At 46.2% G+C, this 13,918-nt stretch overlaps 7 protein-coding genes across 7 annotated transcripts; 3 read left to right on the top strand and 4 right to left on the bottom strand.

Moving 5' to 3' along the window:
* Positions 1 to 301: 301 nt before the first annotated feature.
* N7495_005538 (MICOS complex subunit Mic12 family protein) lies at positions 302 to 730 on the bottom strand (the record flags this gene model as incomplete). The annotated part of the gene is made up of 2 exons (XM_057208189.1): positions 302 to 655; positions 710 to 730. 2 exons carry the CDS (start codon positions 728 to 730, stop codon positions 302 to 304), a joined length of 375 nt encoding a protein of 124 aa, XP_057061963.1.
* A 349-nt stretch (positions 731 to 1,079) lies between these two features.
* N7495_005537 (mitochondrial 54S ribosomal protein bL17m) lies at positions 1,080 to 1,911 on the top strand (the record flags this gene model as incomplete). Its single annotated transcript, XM_057208188.1, has 2 exons — positions 1,080 to 1,307; positions 1,441 to 1,911. 2 exons carry the CDS (start codon positions 1,080 to 1,082, stop codon positions 1,909 to 1,911), a joined length of 699 nt encoding a protein of 232 aa, XP_057061962.1.
* A 1,780-nt stretch (positions 1,912 to 3,691) lies between these two features.
* On the bottom strand, positions 3,692 to 6,379 carry N7495_005536 (putative R3H domain protein; the record flags this gene model as incomplete). Its single annotated transcript, XM_057208187.1, has 3 exons — positions 3,692 to 5,207; positions 5,295 to 6,277; positions 6,329 to 6,379. The coding sequence occupies 3 exons, from the start codon at positions 6,377 to 6,379 to the stop codon at positions 3,692 to 3,694; spliced, it is 2,550 nt and encodes an 849-aa protein (XP_057061961.1).
* Positions 6,380 to 6,687: 308 nt separating this feature from the next.
* N7495_005535 (zinc finger CCHC-type containing 10) lies at positions 6,688 to 8,077 on the top strand (the record flags this gene model as incomplete). Its single annotated transcript, XM_057208186.1, has 4 exons — positions 6,688 to 6,723; positions 6,777 to 6,892; positions 7,227 to 7,355; positions 7,432 to 8,077. 4 exons carry the CDS (start codon positions 6,688 to 6,690, stop codon positions 8,075 to 8,077), a joined length of 927 nt encoding a protein of 308 aa, XP_057061960.1.
* A 142-nt stretch (positions 8,078 to 8,219) lies between these two features.
* Positions 8,220 to 8,479, bottom strand: N7495_005534 (uncharacterized protein; the record flags this gene model as incomplete). The annotated part of the gene is made up of 2 exons (XM_057208185.1): positions 8,220 to 8,368; positions 8,419 to 8,479. 2 exons carry the CDS (start codon positions 8,477 to 8,479, stop codon positions 8,220 to 8,222), a joined length of 210 nt encoding a protein of 69 aa, XP_057061959.1.
* Positions 8,480 to 8,948: 469 nt separating this feature from the next.
* On the bottom strand, positions 8,949 to 9,521 carry N7495_005533 (CCDC12/cwf18 family protein; the record flags this gene model as incomplete). Its single annotated transcript, XM_057208184.1, has 1 exon — positions 8,949 to 9,521. The coding sequence occupies one exon, from the start codon at positions 9,519 to 9,521 to the stop codon at positions 8,949 to 8,951; it is 573 nt and encodes a 190-aa protein (XP_057061958.1).
* Positions 9,522 to 10,045: 524 nt separating this feature from the next.
* N7495_005532 (pentatricopeptide repeat protein) lies at positions 10,046 to 12,532 on the top strand (the record flags this gene model as incomplete). Its single annotated transcript, XM_057208183.1, has 1 exon — positions 10,046 to 12,532. One exon carries the CDS (start codon positions 10,046 to 10,048, stop codon positions 12,530 to 12,532), a length of 2,487 nt encoding a protein of 828 aa, XP_057061957.1.
* Positions 12,533 to 13,918: the final 1,386 nt, after the last annotated feature.

Raw genomic sequence — 13,918 nt, 5'->3', positions numbered from 1 at the left:
GTCGAGGTCAAGCTAATGGTTTTGGCACTGAGGTAATGCCCCAAAGCCATTTCTCGTCATACTAGTCACGCATGATGCATTTACGAACTAGCGCTGAGCGCAATTTCTAATGACTCCATAAAATGGTGTCTGTTCATAGTCAAATTAATACTTGTATCAATATTATGCAAGAGAAACAGAAATAAAATAAAGACTCATAAACCAAGGGTATCCGAACTCCACTGCTCGATATACAGGCCCAAAACACAGTCATACATATAATACAGGAATCAAACCATAATACAGTAGCTTTCGGGAACTTTTAGTCCCTGTTTACAGCCTTCAATGTAGCATTCCAGCCATTCGTGGCTGTCGCTCGGACATCCTCCCATCGGGTCTCGGAGGCCTGATGAGCCAACTTCTCAACCTCTTGATTCCAACGATGTTTCAAGACTTCTTTCGTAGTTGTTTGTTCCCTTCGCTTCGCTAGTCTATCTTCAAGTGAAAGTGGAGCATCCTGGGGCAAAAAGCGACGGTCATAAGCACCCATGGAGGAAGCGATCCATGTTACTTGGTCCACTTGCTCGCGGATCAACCTGCGTTGCTCTAGGCGATTGCTGCGATGTACTTGGATAGTAATGTAGAGGACCGAAGTAGTGAGGGCGAATCCACTGATCTATGTGTAAAAGGTTAGTTGTTTAGTTCTTAGGCGAGTAATGTTGAAACATACAAAGCCAGTGAAGAAGCCCATGTTGTTTTTGACTCTTGTTGCCGAGAGCGTCAATCTCACTCGCGTATGGAAATATTAAAAGAGTTTAAGGTGAGTTCCAGAGAATGAACTGTTCTTTTTGCAAAGAATATAAATCAAGATGTCGCGCAGCGAGGAAAAGTGAAGGCGGACAGCCGTAGCAGCTCTCCGATTGGCCGCAAGCCTGAACTCGAATCTTTTGATCCCGAACATCCTATCCTCGTGCTCAACCTCCAAACAGAACGCCTTTCTCCAGCTGATTCAACAGAGGATCGTTTTCTTCGTCTTCTGTTTCAATTGTTTTCTGTGTACTTTGTTCTCCCCCTTTTGACCTTGTCCATCACACTTCACAATGGCCGGTGGTGCTGCAAAATACCGCCACTTGGGTCGCAAGTCCTCGCATCGACAGGCTTTGCTTCGTAACCTGGTCACCTCACTCTTTGAAAATGAATCGATCACAACAACATGGGCCAAGGCCAAAGAGGCCCAACGCCTGGCCGACAAATTGATCACCTTGGGCAAGAAGAACACCGAGGCCAGCCGACGACGGGCTCTCGAGATTTTCTATGTACGTGACCTCGTCCTTCTACAGACAGCCCTTGCTGCGTTACTATGGCACGATATATCTGGCCCGTAACAGCATATATCCCCGGCACCGCATTTGTCTTGAACGACCATTCGCGCTATAACAATCACTAACATGGACAAAATAGAAACCCCATGCCATTCTCCCCAAGCTTTTCGGTCCCCTCCGTGAGCGCTATGCTGAACGCCCTGGTGGCTACACCCGTGTTCTCCGCACCGAACCGAAAGAGAAATTTGAATACTATACAAAGGGAAAGGATGACAAGAATGCAGTCTCAGAACGCAAGCCGCAAGACCAAGCCCCCAGTGCCATCCTGGAACTTGTCGATGGACCCAAGGACATACGCTTTGCAATTACAGCGCGCGCAGTCGCTCGTCGCCGTAAGCTCGGTGTCACAGAGGAAAATGAGATCACAAAACTCAATGTACGCAAAGTCACCCGGTTCCGAAAGGGAGGAGTCGAGGCTCTTGAGGCAGCTATTCGCCAATTGAACCTTGAAGAGGCGAAGGAGAAGTCTACTGGTGAGGTGGAACTGCAAAAAGTAGATGAAACTAATAAAAACGAGAAAACCGAGGGGGCTCTGCGACGATTTGATTAAGCAAATGAAAAGTTGGAGAAATGAAAAGTTGTTGTAATATGTCTGAACAGGACCTATATACTGCGTTGTTTCTCTCAACTTTTCAAGGTTGTGTTTTGTTGCCCATGTACCTGCCAGTTCATTCTCGGGGCTCTATATTCATTTCTCTCTTGTCCTTATAGGAGTTTCTATTATTTTTTTGGCATCCTGTCTTCTCTTGCAATTGCATTGTGAAATAGCCTATGTACAATACAAAAAATATTCTGATCAGCTTGGATTACTGCCCAGGTCTATTGCGTAGTAGCAATAGAGGTAATACCGGCGTGATGGCACTCGCTATAAAAAGCCCTACCCAGGTTTTCTTGGGTGTAAGTTAAGAGCAGTACACATGCAAGATTCCCAAGGTTCGATTCCAACTAATTCTCCAAAATTTACCTCAGCATGGCACATTTTTTTATCATGTCGGGGTCGCTCTCTTAGGAAAACATCGTATGCGTTATTAGTTCTTTTCAAACCCTCGAAAATCCGAATGAGCAAATACGCACGATCATTTCGTATAGAGCTCTGTCGATAACGCACGGTATCCTTTGTACACAGAATCGATAAAGCTACGGCTGTATCTTAGTGAGTATCAGTTATTTAGCCTAAGTAGTTAGTAAACCCAAGCATCTTCCCCTTTAGTATCCACTCATTTCAAGAAACTCAGGAAAGAGATCCCCGAAGTTTCGGCCTGTGAATAGACTGCTCCCAAATGCCTCGATAAGAGTAAAGCAGAGAGGAGGCTCCGCAATCTGCGGAAATGGGAAAGTGCTGCGGGCTTCTGCGCAGTATAGGGTTCCGGTTGCACCCATTCGACATTATTCTAGTCTTATAGCAACCTTGAGTTCCCAAACGAAGAACTTGACAAGAATGACAAGAGTGGTGGTGGTTCCTCCGTTGAAAATCTAATGGGCGTTTTCTTTCAGACTCTTGGAGGTTTAAGAATACCCAACTTCCCAAAGGATGTTTGGGATGGGCTCGCGCAGTGAGAGAGAGAGAGATTCGGTGGAAAAACTGTGAGGTCAGACTCCTTACTACCGGGAGAGTTGATCTTAACTCGAGGATTCATTGGTCAAGAACTGGAGGTTTCCGGTAGATTCAAGTACTCAGAATGGAGTCCAGAAGTAATTGCAGAGTTTCAGTGTTAAGGTCGGTCAGAATGAGGAACTTCTTGGTTCCAGTGCTCTCGAGATCCCAGGATCTTCAGAGAAAATTCTTCGTTAGGTTTTTCTTCATCACTATAAGACTCTATTATTGCGAAGTCGAGATCTATGAGAAAGTTAGAATATTTGAAGAATGGCAAAAGGGTAGCTCCAAAAGTAAATGGATGAAAAATGAAAGTCGATATCAATCGAAGTATGCCATTTAAGGTCTAACCTAATTTGGACAGAGCCCACTCGACGAAGTACATAATCTCAATAGGCAGGTCTAAGCAGATATTTGTCCATCTAGGAAATTAAATAAGCATTGAATTAATACATAGGTGCCGAGATAACACATCATATTCCAATTTTAATATGTTTTAAGCGTATGTAGGTATCTACTTACCTAATAGGCTCTAGTGAAGGACTTGAGATGGAATTCGAGATAAATGTGTAAACTCATAGCTCTAGCTACCTAGCTAACCGACCTTCACGCTATGGACTTAATAGCAGCTGACTCAAAGTTCATGGATTACCATAAACGCACGTTCATCCATCTGTAACATATGCAAACCACACGCGTATATGGCTACTGATGGGAATGATGCAAAGCTTACGCCTCAATTAGGCTTGGAAGCACCTGTATCCCCAGAGACCACAAGCGGTCCAGTATTGGTACCAGGCATTCTGGCACCGCCGTAGGACGGCGGCATGGCCATCTGCAGGGGACCTGTTCGAAGTCTCTTATCGAAATCAGATGGAACTTCGGATGGGGGAGGCTTAGCGGGAAGGTGACTAGGAGTGCCCCATTTAGCAATAGAGTCTCGAGTGTTGGGATTCGAGACACGAGCCTGGTTAGTGGTTGTAGCATGGTCCATATTGCGGTTCTGGTTAGGATCTGGGTATCCAGCCCATTGTCCCTGAGAATTGGGTGGCACATTGGCGAATTGGGGTGGTACGGGATACTGTGCGCCTTTGTTTGGAATACGCGACAGAGGAGGGCCGCCCGGGACGAAGGAGCGTGTCTGAGGGTTGAAGTGAGATCTAGCATATCCTCCAGGCATCGCGGGAGTCCCAGCCGAATGAATGGTGTGATTCACAGACTGCCCATGGTATTGACCGTAAGGATACGGCATTCCGGGCTGTTGGTTGTAGTTGAGTGATTGATGACCCTGGGGCGAAGTCTGCTGATAGTTCCCATGATAGGGTTGATGATTCCAAGCAGGGTTCTGGGGATATTGAGGAGCGTAAGGAATGGCGTAATTGGTTGTGGCCGGTGAGGACTTGGCTGATGATTGGGCACTCGGCATTCCTGACTGGCTTGCGTATGAAGATTGTTGCTGTTGCATCTGCAGTTGAAGTTGCTTTTTTTGTTGCTGAAGTTGCAATTGTTGTTGCTGCTGCATTTGCTGCTGTAATTGCAGCTGTTGTTGCTGTATCTGTAGCTGATGCGCCATGTTGCCTGCTTGCCACGAGCCATTGGAGGCCATCTGTGGCGTCACAGCTACTGGAAAGTTTGACACGCTCATTCCCGTGTTCCCAGGGTACGCAGCAGTTTTCTGTCCAGAGGTCACAAAGCCGTTGACGGGTGGAGCCACACCTGGTCCAACCAGATATGGGACTTGGTTGGGATAGGTAGGATCATTAACGGACTTGTACTGTGGAGGACCACCATTGCCGTACTGGATACTTGGATGCCAGCTACTGAACTGCGAGCGAGCTTCAAAGCTGTCATCGTGGGGAGTTCGCTGCTTGGGTTCCTTCCACAAAGTGTTTTTCTTGCGACCTGTTGTCGAGCTGGAGCGCGACATAGCTGCACTTGATTCGCCACTGGCTGTGTGCGAATTATCAGAGAAATCACGGAAAATCCGCTCACGAGCTTCTTGATATTTCGCCTCCCGTTCCTCTCGGCTCAACGTCGATCGATCTTTGGCCGGAGTGGTGTCAGCTGAAGAGTCAGCGTGATCTTCGTCTTGACCGCTATCACCAGCTTCCGAAGTAGCCTTCGATGCAGCGGATGAGCTCGCTGCGATGCTGCCTTCTTGGCGACGTTCCCGAATCGTTCGACGCATAATTTTCATAGCTGGAATGCTTGGTTGGGGCGAAGAATTACTAGCAATCGAAATAGGGGAAGGTCTAAGTGAAATTAGTTTGATTTTCATGTTCCAATTCACTTTCAATTCACTGACAGCAAAAGGTAAAGAGAAGGTAGAAAGAACTTACAGTCGGCAGAACGGGGTTCGATGAAGGCGAACTGAGGTTACATTGTTGTCCACAAAATGTGTTAGATGATAGTAATCTCCGAGCTTGTGTGCGAGAAGTCGCCCAAATGCGTTTGATGGAGGGAGCTCCAGTGAGGTTTCACTGATGCAAAAGTTAGGTTCAATTCCCAGAACAAACATCGAAAATATTACTTGCCTGGAACTCTCGATGAAATACCGAATTTTTTCTTCTAATTGAAGAATAAGCAGCCGGTCTTTTGGAGATTTCATTGCCTCTAAAAGTTTCTCGTCTGGATCGAGAGGAAAGCCATGCAGCGGATGGCCTTCGGGTAGATTTCCAGGGTTGACGGGAACGATGAAATTGTTGGAGACGAAGTCTGGAGGAATGGCAACAGAACCCATTTGGTCCACGCCATTGAATAGGGAGCCAGGCACCGGAAGAACGCCATGTGATCTGAGAGAATTGCCATCACGAAATTGATCTCGATAAGCCTCAGAACCGGTCACCGAGTTCGGTGTTCCGGAGGCACGACCTGAAATAGATTCCTCTTCATCAATAGCCTGGACACTAGCACTGTCGTCAGGTCTTACAGAGTCCTTTTCATCCATGGCAAAAGTAGTGACGGAGGCAAGGCTCTTGGTGTCGAAATTGGTCATTTTTGTGGATGAATTATTAGAAATGTGAGTGCGAACATCATCAAAAGAGTTTTGTCTGTTCAGCAGGCCATTAGCCTGGTCATCCAGCAAGGATCCTGAACCCTCATCGTCCTTGTGTAGACTAATATTCTGCATGGCCCTTCCCAAACCATCACCCACCAGGTCAGATGGAGCGCTCTCTCGCTTTATGGCATCGAATGAATGTGAGCCAGAGATAGAAGTGCCAGCGTCAAATGTGGTTGAATAGGTAAATGATTCGACGGGATGCGCGCTATCGCTGTCTTCGGGTTCGGAATGGAGTTTAGTAGCGACAGGCATAGCAGCAATCTGGAAGACGAAGGTCAGTTATGAAACCCGCACAATAATAGATGCTCATACCGTTGCGAAAGAGAAGTGGTTGTCCCCGTGCGATGCGTCCTTGGATGCCATATTTTATTTCACCCTCTGGGATGAGAATTGAGAAAGGTCGGTGAAAAGTTCACCGGATGTAGAGAATTGAGAACGAAAAAATCACTCCCGAAAAGATGATGAGCGACGACTTTCAAATAAAAAGAAGATGACTGGAAAATCCCACTTCGCAGAAGTTCAAAAAGAAAGACATCTCAGATAAACCTTCGCCATCGGGGAACGCTGTAGAAATTAAAGTCAGTCAAAAAGCCTCAAAGAAAAAGATCATCATACAAACAATTGTAGAAGTGTCCCTGGTAGGAAATCGATCTAGTGGGGTTCCGTACGCGATGCTAAAGCTGAAGATGGAGGATCACGACCTCAAAGTGAGATGGGGGAAAATACTATCAGGTGATCAATAGAATACCAAGAATGACAGCTGAATAAGCACACTTACTTCCACGAGAATCCAAAGTCCATCAAGGCCCGGATTGAGAACTTCGAGGAAGAAGGAGCGTTGGGAGCAAATATGATTCCTCTCCAACTGCCCTGGAGGTGCGTGAGGGTGGAATTTGCCGTGCTTGACCGCCTTGTCTACTAATACAACTTCCTTTCAAATGCGCGCCCACCAATAGCCATATTTTTCGTGAACGTGAACTTCTCTTATCCCTATTGTCTCTCCTTTCCTTAACACATCCTTCGCTCTTTTTTTCCCTCTCACTAGTTGTTTTGAGTGACCTTCATGAATCGTTATCGAAACGCTCCGGGGCTTCGAGGCCCCAGCAGAGCCTCTGCGAGTACTTTGTGCCAAAAGTGTTTGAAGCGAGATATGTCCCCATTTTGATCCTGCTGCTTGGTTTATTACTGACTTTATTGCACGGCACTACAGCTATGAGTGTAAAGGGACTGCGCAGGATCGCCCATACATTTCAAGACCTTCGCGCACCCAGCAATTGTTGAACCCAGAGCTGGTGCCCAAACTGACAACCGAAGTTCTCCCCGACGACCCTCTGCGAAAGTAAGTTATGAGCGGTAGATCTCAATAACTCTCTTGGTGGTGAAAATCTGTTCCGGAGATCTAACCGCAACCTTAGAGATGGTCTAGCAGACAAAATACTTGCGAAAGCCGATGCGGATCGCGGACGGAATAAGCTTCTACTCGATGGAGAAACAGACCGAGCAAGATCAATATCGTCACATTCCACAAACTCTATCGCAACAATTTCAACCAACCGATCCGCTTCAGCGTCGCCTGATCGGCGAAGCAAGCACAGCGTCCGGGAAAAAGAGCGTCGGAGCTCAGTGTCACCATTTGCGACGAAGTCCCGGAAAAGACGATATAACGATTCGCCCGATACCTACTCTGTCTCGTCTCATTCAGAAACAGGACACCGTTCAAAATCTATAGATTGGGCCGAAGATAGAAATATTCGTCGACGACGCCAGGAAAGTAGTCCTGACGCACGAGGAAGGAGTCGCGACTCTGGGCATAATATTTCCCGTCAAGACCGGTGCAGTCCTGAAAGTCCTGACAAAATCAAAGTTGCAAAAGATCAACGCTCCGTGACTCCACAGACAAGCCACGACCGACCTCCAAGACACTCGACTCGGGATAATGACAACCAACATAGGCGTCCCAAACCAGTCCCCAAATCACGACCAGGTCCCCCTCGGGAACGAAGCTTGAGTCCCTATAGCAGACGTCTTGCTTTGACGCAGTCTATGAATTTAGGGCAGTGAAAATAAGCTTGAGAATTATTTTATTTGTGAATTTATGAAAGGTTTCCACTGGTGCAAGTGTTCTTGACGAAAATACTTTGCCTAACTTTCATATTCCATTGGTTGTGTCTCTGGGAATGTTGTACGAACATCATAAAGGTTCTTACGTTTCAATGAACGGCACCCTTCCAAACGTCTTTTTCAGGTCTGCAAAGGCGTAATTTCGAGACGGCATTTGCTGCATTCGCTGCCCTAGTTGGCATTTGGTACCAGCACAAGTACCAATGATCAAGTCCTGTCCATCAGCCGTATCTAAAACTAATTAGCCAAATAGAGAGTGGCTTGCTTTTCCCGAGTCATACGGAGTTGGACCGCAGTTGGAATTACCGGTTCCTCTTTGAGGATAGATTGCCTAGTTGGCATGTCGACATACAAACCCCCTAGTCTCTAGCGCGGTTGCATCAACACACACTTCAGAGTCATGAGTCAAAAAGTACACCTTCTGTACGTAGGTAGTCTGATGCAGCCATTACCTTCTAGCGGCCTGGCTGACGGTTGACAGACTGCGTATTTCCAGCCATAACTCCATGCTCATTCCAAAGTATCACATTATCTATCATCAAGAAAAGTCATATTGGTCAGCCCTGAATTCTCCTATCTTGAATTCAGACGACAAGGATCTAGCCAGCCAAGAGATAGGAAAATGCACCTACCTCGTAAACCAAGTGGAATAAAAGGAGAGCAGTATGGTGAAGTTGGCTAAAAAAGCAATTTTCCATGCGGTACGATTCGATTATGCTTTTCCCAAAGCAAGTGGATTTCGGAATGAGAAGATGTATCTAGGTATTTGACTGTTTTTTGATGTTTTCATAAGACCTTCGCCTTGTAAAAATTAAATTTGATTCTCTTGTTCTCGCACATGGATTCCCTCAACAAGCATGTCACCCTGGATACCCAACTCTTCGCCTTCTTGCTCCCCGTTAGAAGATGCACCTCGCTCTTTAGCTGCGCTCTGAGAAGCCTCTATCCGTTGGCGCACAAGTCGGGCAATCGCATTCTCTGTTCTCACATTAAGCGTCTTGAGCTTTTCATCTAGATCCCGTCGCAAGTCCCAGTTGGGTTTCTTCGGTTGTAGCTTGAACAAATCCAGGGGCTCTTCGGCATCATCGTCCTTAATTGCTTGTTCCTTCATAGCCTCAACAATCTCAGCTGCCTGAGATTCCACAGTCACTGAATTCTCATGTGGAGCTTGTTCAAACCCCAATTTGGGACCACGGGTTTCGACATCGTAATTGCGTCCCGAAAGGAATTTGGTTGTAGCATCGGTAGTGGTATCATTATCGCCAGTGCCAGTAGCTTCAATAGTATCTGGTTCAGGTTGTTTGCGCTTGAGAGCTGCGAGTTTGGCAAGGCGAGCTTTGCGGTCGGTGGAGGCCGCATCCAGAGAGGCAAGATTTGATGACATGTTTTGGGAAAAGAAGCTCTATAGGAGAAGAAGGGAGGTTTGATGTTCGTATGAGGAGGAAATTTAATGAAAACGACTTTGAAAAATAAAGTCTTGTCTTGAAAAAAGTTTATATGTTAACATATGTTGCTCTCTATTACCTAGGTCCACTTGAGGATACTCATGGCAGAAGACTCACTTACCTGTAGATATTTCTCAATAAGTCTCGATCTTATTAGGTGGTTGATGGGTTTGTTGGTTTTGTAATGTCTAGAAGACAATTAACGCCAGGTGCTGCACGGTATCAAATCGACTATGGCGCTAATCACGCCGCCTTCTACACCGCCTTTTAATTTTTGTACTAGCAGCATTGCGTCACTCTGAAAGTAGATTATATAATGTTGGTCTGGCGCCACACACCAGCCACAGAAAAATTGGGGGCAATCTTTCGGAGTTACCACGCTATTCAACTTATCTTACACAGAATTCCAGTCGCACCACATTTTGTCTTCAGTTTCTTAATGTGTGCTATTATAGGTCTTTGAATGTTATCGTGCTCGCACCACTTCGGTGGGCCCCGACTTAACGGGCTGTCGACACCATGTAGGACCTCTGGACGCTGGAATCGGAGTTTAAGAATCAATGGACACGGCACACAGCGGGTGTCGACCTATAACTCATTGAACCAGGGGTCTAGCTTGGACCACCATGACTTCACTACTTCTACACAACTTGAAGCTCCTCGTGCTTCATTACTATCCGCAGTTTTGAAACCCGACCTACAAGTACCTGTGCGATCACCTCAACCGCAATCTACCGACATTGAAACAGATAAACAGGCTACCACTAGCCATGAGCCCCCGAATCCAAATGGAGTATCAAACCGTACCCGAAGACCTGTCCGACCTCTATCCAAAATATCAAAGACAGAAGTTCGATCGCTGCTTCATCACAATGGCCTCAACCCTAGCCTTGCTGAGCATGTCACTCGCCGAACAAATAATGAGTTAGCGGCGCTGGATAAACCTTTGGCTGCTCGATCTGTACGCATGGCAGCTGTCCTTCGAGCTAAATCACTATTTTCACGAGAATTGGCATTGCGTCAGTGGAAGGCTGCCTACGCAGCGATTTTTTACGCCAAACTTGAGCAGCGTGATGTTGAAAACAGAGCGGTAATTCCTAAACTGACAAAAGATGGACAAGAAATACTAGAGAAGCTCCAGAGCCAAAATTCTCAAGCTTTTGGAAAGATATGGCACGCAATGGACCGGTCTATCAAGGCCTCTTTGTGGCAACGATTAGCGATCTCGCTTTTGGAAAAAGATCCACAATTACTCTTGAAGTTCTTGTTTGCAACTACTCAGGGTGAAACCAAGCCTGACTTTACCATGGTGGTAGACTGTCTGTTGTTTCTGGACAGGTTTTATTACAAAACATGGCTAAAGGACCACACCGTCGATGGCCGACATAACTACTCGGATGTTATTCAGGCCTGTCTACATCCTACTACCTGGCCCATTATATCTTTACCCCACAAGGGTGCTCGTTTATTTATTCGACGGGCACGTCTTGAAGCTGTTGTTTCTGCCTTCCTAACAGTTAACAGAAGAGGTATTCATATGACAGCTACCACAATGCTGTGCTTTATGTGGCGCTTTACAGAGCTGGGTGATGTGGATTATGCGCTGCGGGCTTTGCACAAAGTCCGAGGGATGAACGAGGCATCGTTCTCGATGAACTCAGAAGGAGTTCACCGGCACTGCTGCAAGCTTTTGACTTTAGACAAGGTCGAGGATACACAGTCTGGGCGCAATTTCCAAATTCTTCCACGGCTGTTAGAAATGGGTGTGCGGCCTGACCGAGACATGATGAACGTTGTCGTTGCGAATGCCTTCAAGACCGGCGATCCCCAGCTCGGTGCTGACATGCTTGACTTCATGAAACAACATGGCTTTGAGTATGACTCGCACACATACATGACTCTTTTGAAACACGCTGTTGAGTGTGGAGATCGAGGTAAGGTGGATGCTTTGATGCATCAGTTTGATGCCCACGACGAACTTCGCAACAATCCCTGGCTTGTCAGCAAGATCATGCATTGCCATTATATTTATACTGTCAAGCATCTGGACACAGATGCAGACCCTAGACGTATGTTCTATTCAATGCTGGAGATGTACAACCGATTTCACGATATTACTCCTCTCCGAGAGCTTTTCATCATTCCTCGGAACTATACAGTACCTGGAACTGGAGAAATTAAAAAGACACTGCCTTCTCCTGTCGCTCTCTACATAATGATTGCAACGTACTTCCGTTGTCAAGAACGCTTTGATATGGTGCAACGTGTCTACTCTCAGTTCCGCTCGCTCGTGGTCCAGGGGCATCCAGTCATTACTCCCTTGGCGGAGACCGATCACACCTACAATGAGTTTCTCCTCGCATTTCGTGAAAGTCCTCGTGGGCTCCAGCCATGCATGCGAGTTGTGGAAGACATGCTTAATCCACCCACCTTTGCGGCTGATAGCTTGGGAACTTCAAAAGCCCACTCGAAACCCACCATTCGTACCTGGACCATTCTTCTGAGTGCTTTCATTTTCCACAGACGTCCGCGTGCAGCAGAGCGGATTCGAGAAATGATGACCAAGCACAATGTGCGGTTCAATAACGTGACTTGGAACACCATTATCAGCGGCTACGTTACCGCGCAGGATATCCCCAAGACTGCCGCTACCATCTGGGAAATGGAGCAGCAAGGGTTCTCTATTGACCAGGATCCTTGCACAATGAGGTCACTGCGCTATCTTCGTGACCCGGAGCGGTTGTCAGTTGCCATCGAGGAGCTGGACCGCAAGACCACCGAGGCAGGACTTGATTCTCATGTTGAAAATCATATATATGAGAACGTTGATGGGGAGGAAATCATCGAGCATGAGCCTGAATTCACCGTACACAACAATAACAAGAAGCGTGATCAGCTGGTGGATTGGGGACTAGAAAAACTGGGTACCAAGATGAAGCCTAGGCTTTGATATCAGATACCCTACTTTCGCTTTTTTTTTTTTTTTTAAGAACTTTTCTAGCGTAATCAATCATACTGGACAAGGCTAGCCGGAACTAAGTCAGCTTTGTGAAACGTACTCCATTTGTAGATTAGGCTTGTATATAATGGGTCCAAGGCTTCGAAAAACAGCGAGTCCGGATGATTTAATCCAATCATATCACTAGGGCAGTAGTAGTCTAGAAGCTTGTGTCCAGAGCTTTCTTGTCATATCTCGGCTTTAATATTCCAAGATTCCAACCTTGGAATGTTCCAACGTTCTTAATATTTGAAAATCATTATGAGCTTCCAGCCTTGGAAAGCTTCAAAATACCCTCCCTCCACTACGCCCTGTCCATATTCAAGCTAAACGGCCCTTTTCAAGGTTCTTGCAAGTGCCCAGGTGTGGATGGTACTTGATCTTGGTCGATCCTGTATAAGGCGGAAACGACGGACATCCGGCTATTGAGGTAGCTTTGGAAGCAGTGGTACGAGCATATGTAGTGAGGGAAAGTCAGTATTTATGAAAAACCTTGAAAATTGAAGATTGGGCTGTATTATTTACATCGACTCATTACATTAAACAAAGGACATTGACATCCACAGTTTTCCTTGAAACTCTTGAGGTATGATGGTATTGGTTTGTATTCTGGGTCCATCAAGTTATAATACGTGTTGGTGTAGACGTCCCCTTTCGACACGTTATAAAACCCAGAGTGAATCTGATTTGGTTTTCCCTTCCACAACGCCCTTCCAACACGCCTTTCCACCTCGTAACAAAATCATTTATCAACCTCCAAGGAAGATCGAGACCTATTGAAATGTAAGTGAATCTTCCATATTGGATTCAAGTGAAATTATGTCTTGAACTTACTGCCATCAGTAAACAGCATATGCTAACATATGGACTCAGTCGCTCTCCTACGCGAGCGCATTTCCAAAACACACCCAATATTCTGCATCAGTTAGCCTTCCTGCCCTCAAGTTTTCCATAAGCCTTGACTGGCTAGGGTGCTTACCCGTGCTGGTTTCGATCCATAATTCCAGGCATAATTGAGTGGGCATAAGTACTTGTGCAGATGATAAGCAATATCACAAGCAGCAGAGACTGGAAGTTGAAAAGCGCAGTCTAAGTAGATATTTTGTCAACAATGATGTCGCAAGCATCGAAAGTACACAGTATGCTGATCTGATGCTTCACAGATTCGATAGCCTTCTTTTGCTTCAGAGCATTTTTAGGGGACAACCTATGTTTCCTGATAAACAAAAACATACCATTTTGACTGGTGCTCTCCGAAACCAAGCTTAAAGAAAGGAGTGTGGAGTTTAGGACGAATCCAGGTGGCACCTTGAAGTGGAAGTGGTCATTCTGCCCATT

This window comes from Penicillium taxi, assembly GCF_028828555.1.
Source record: "Penicillium taxi strain IBT 34144 chromosome Unknown utg000004l_segment0_segment0, whole genome shotgun sequence".
Taxonomy (NCBI): domain Eukaryota; kingdom Fungi; phylum Ascomycota; class Eurotiomycetes; order Eurotiales; family Aspergillaceae; genus Penicillium; species Penicillium taxi.
Note: the sequence above shows the minus strand (reverse complement) of the source record. Positions and strands in the feature narration are given on the sequence as shown.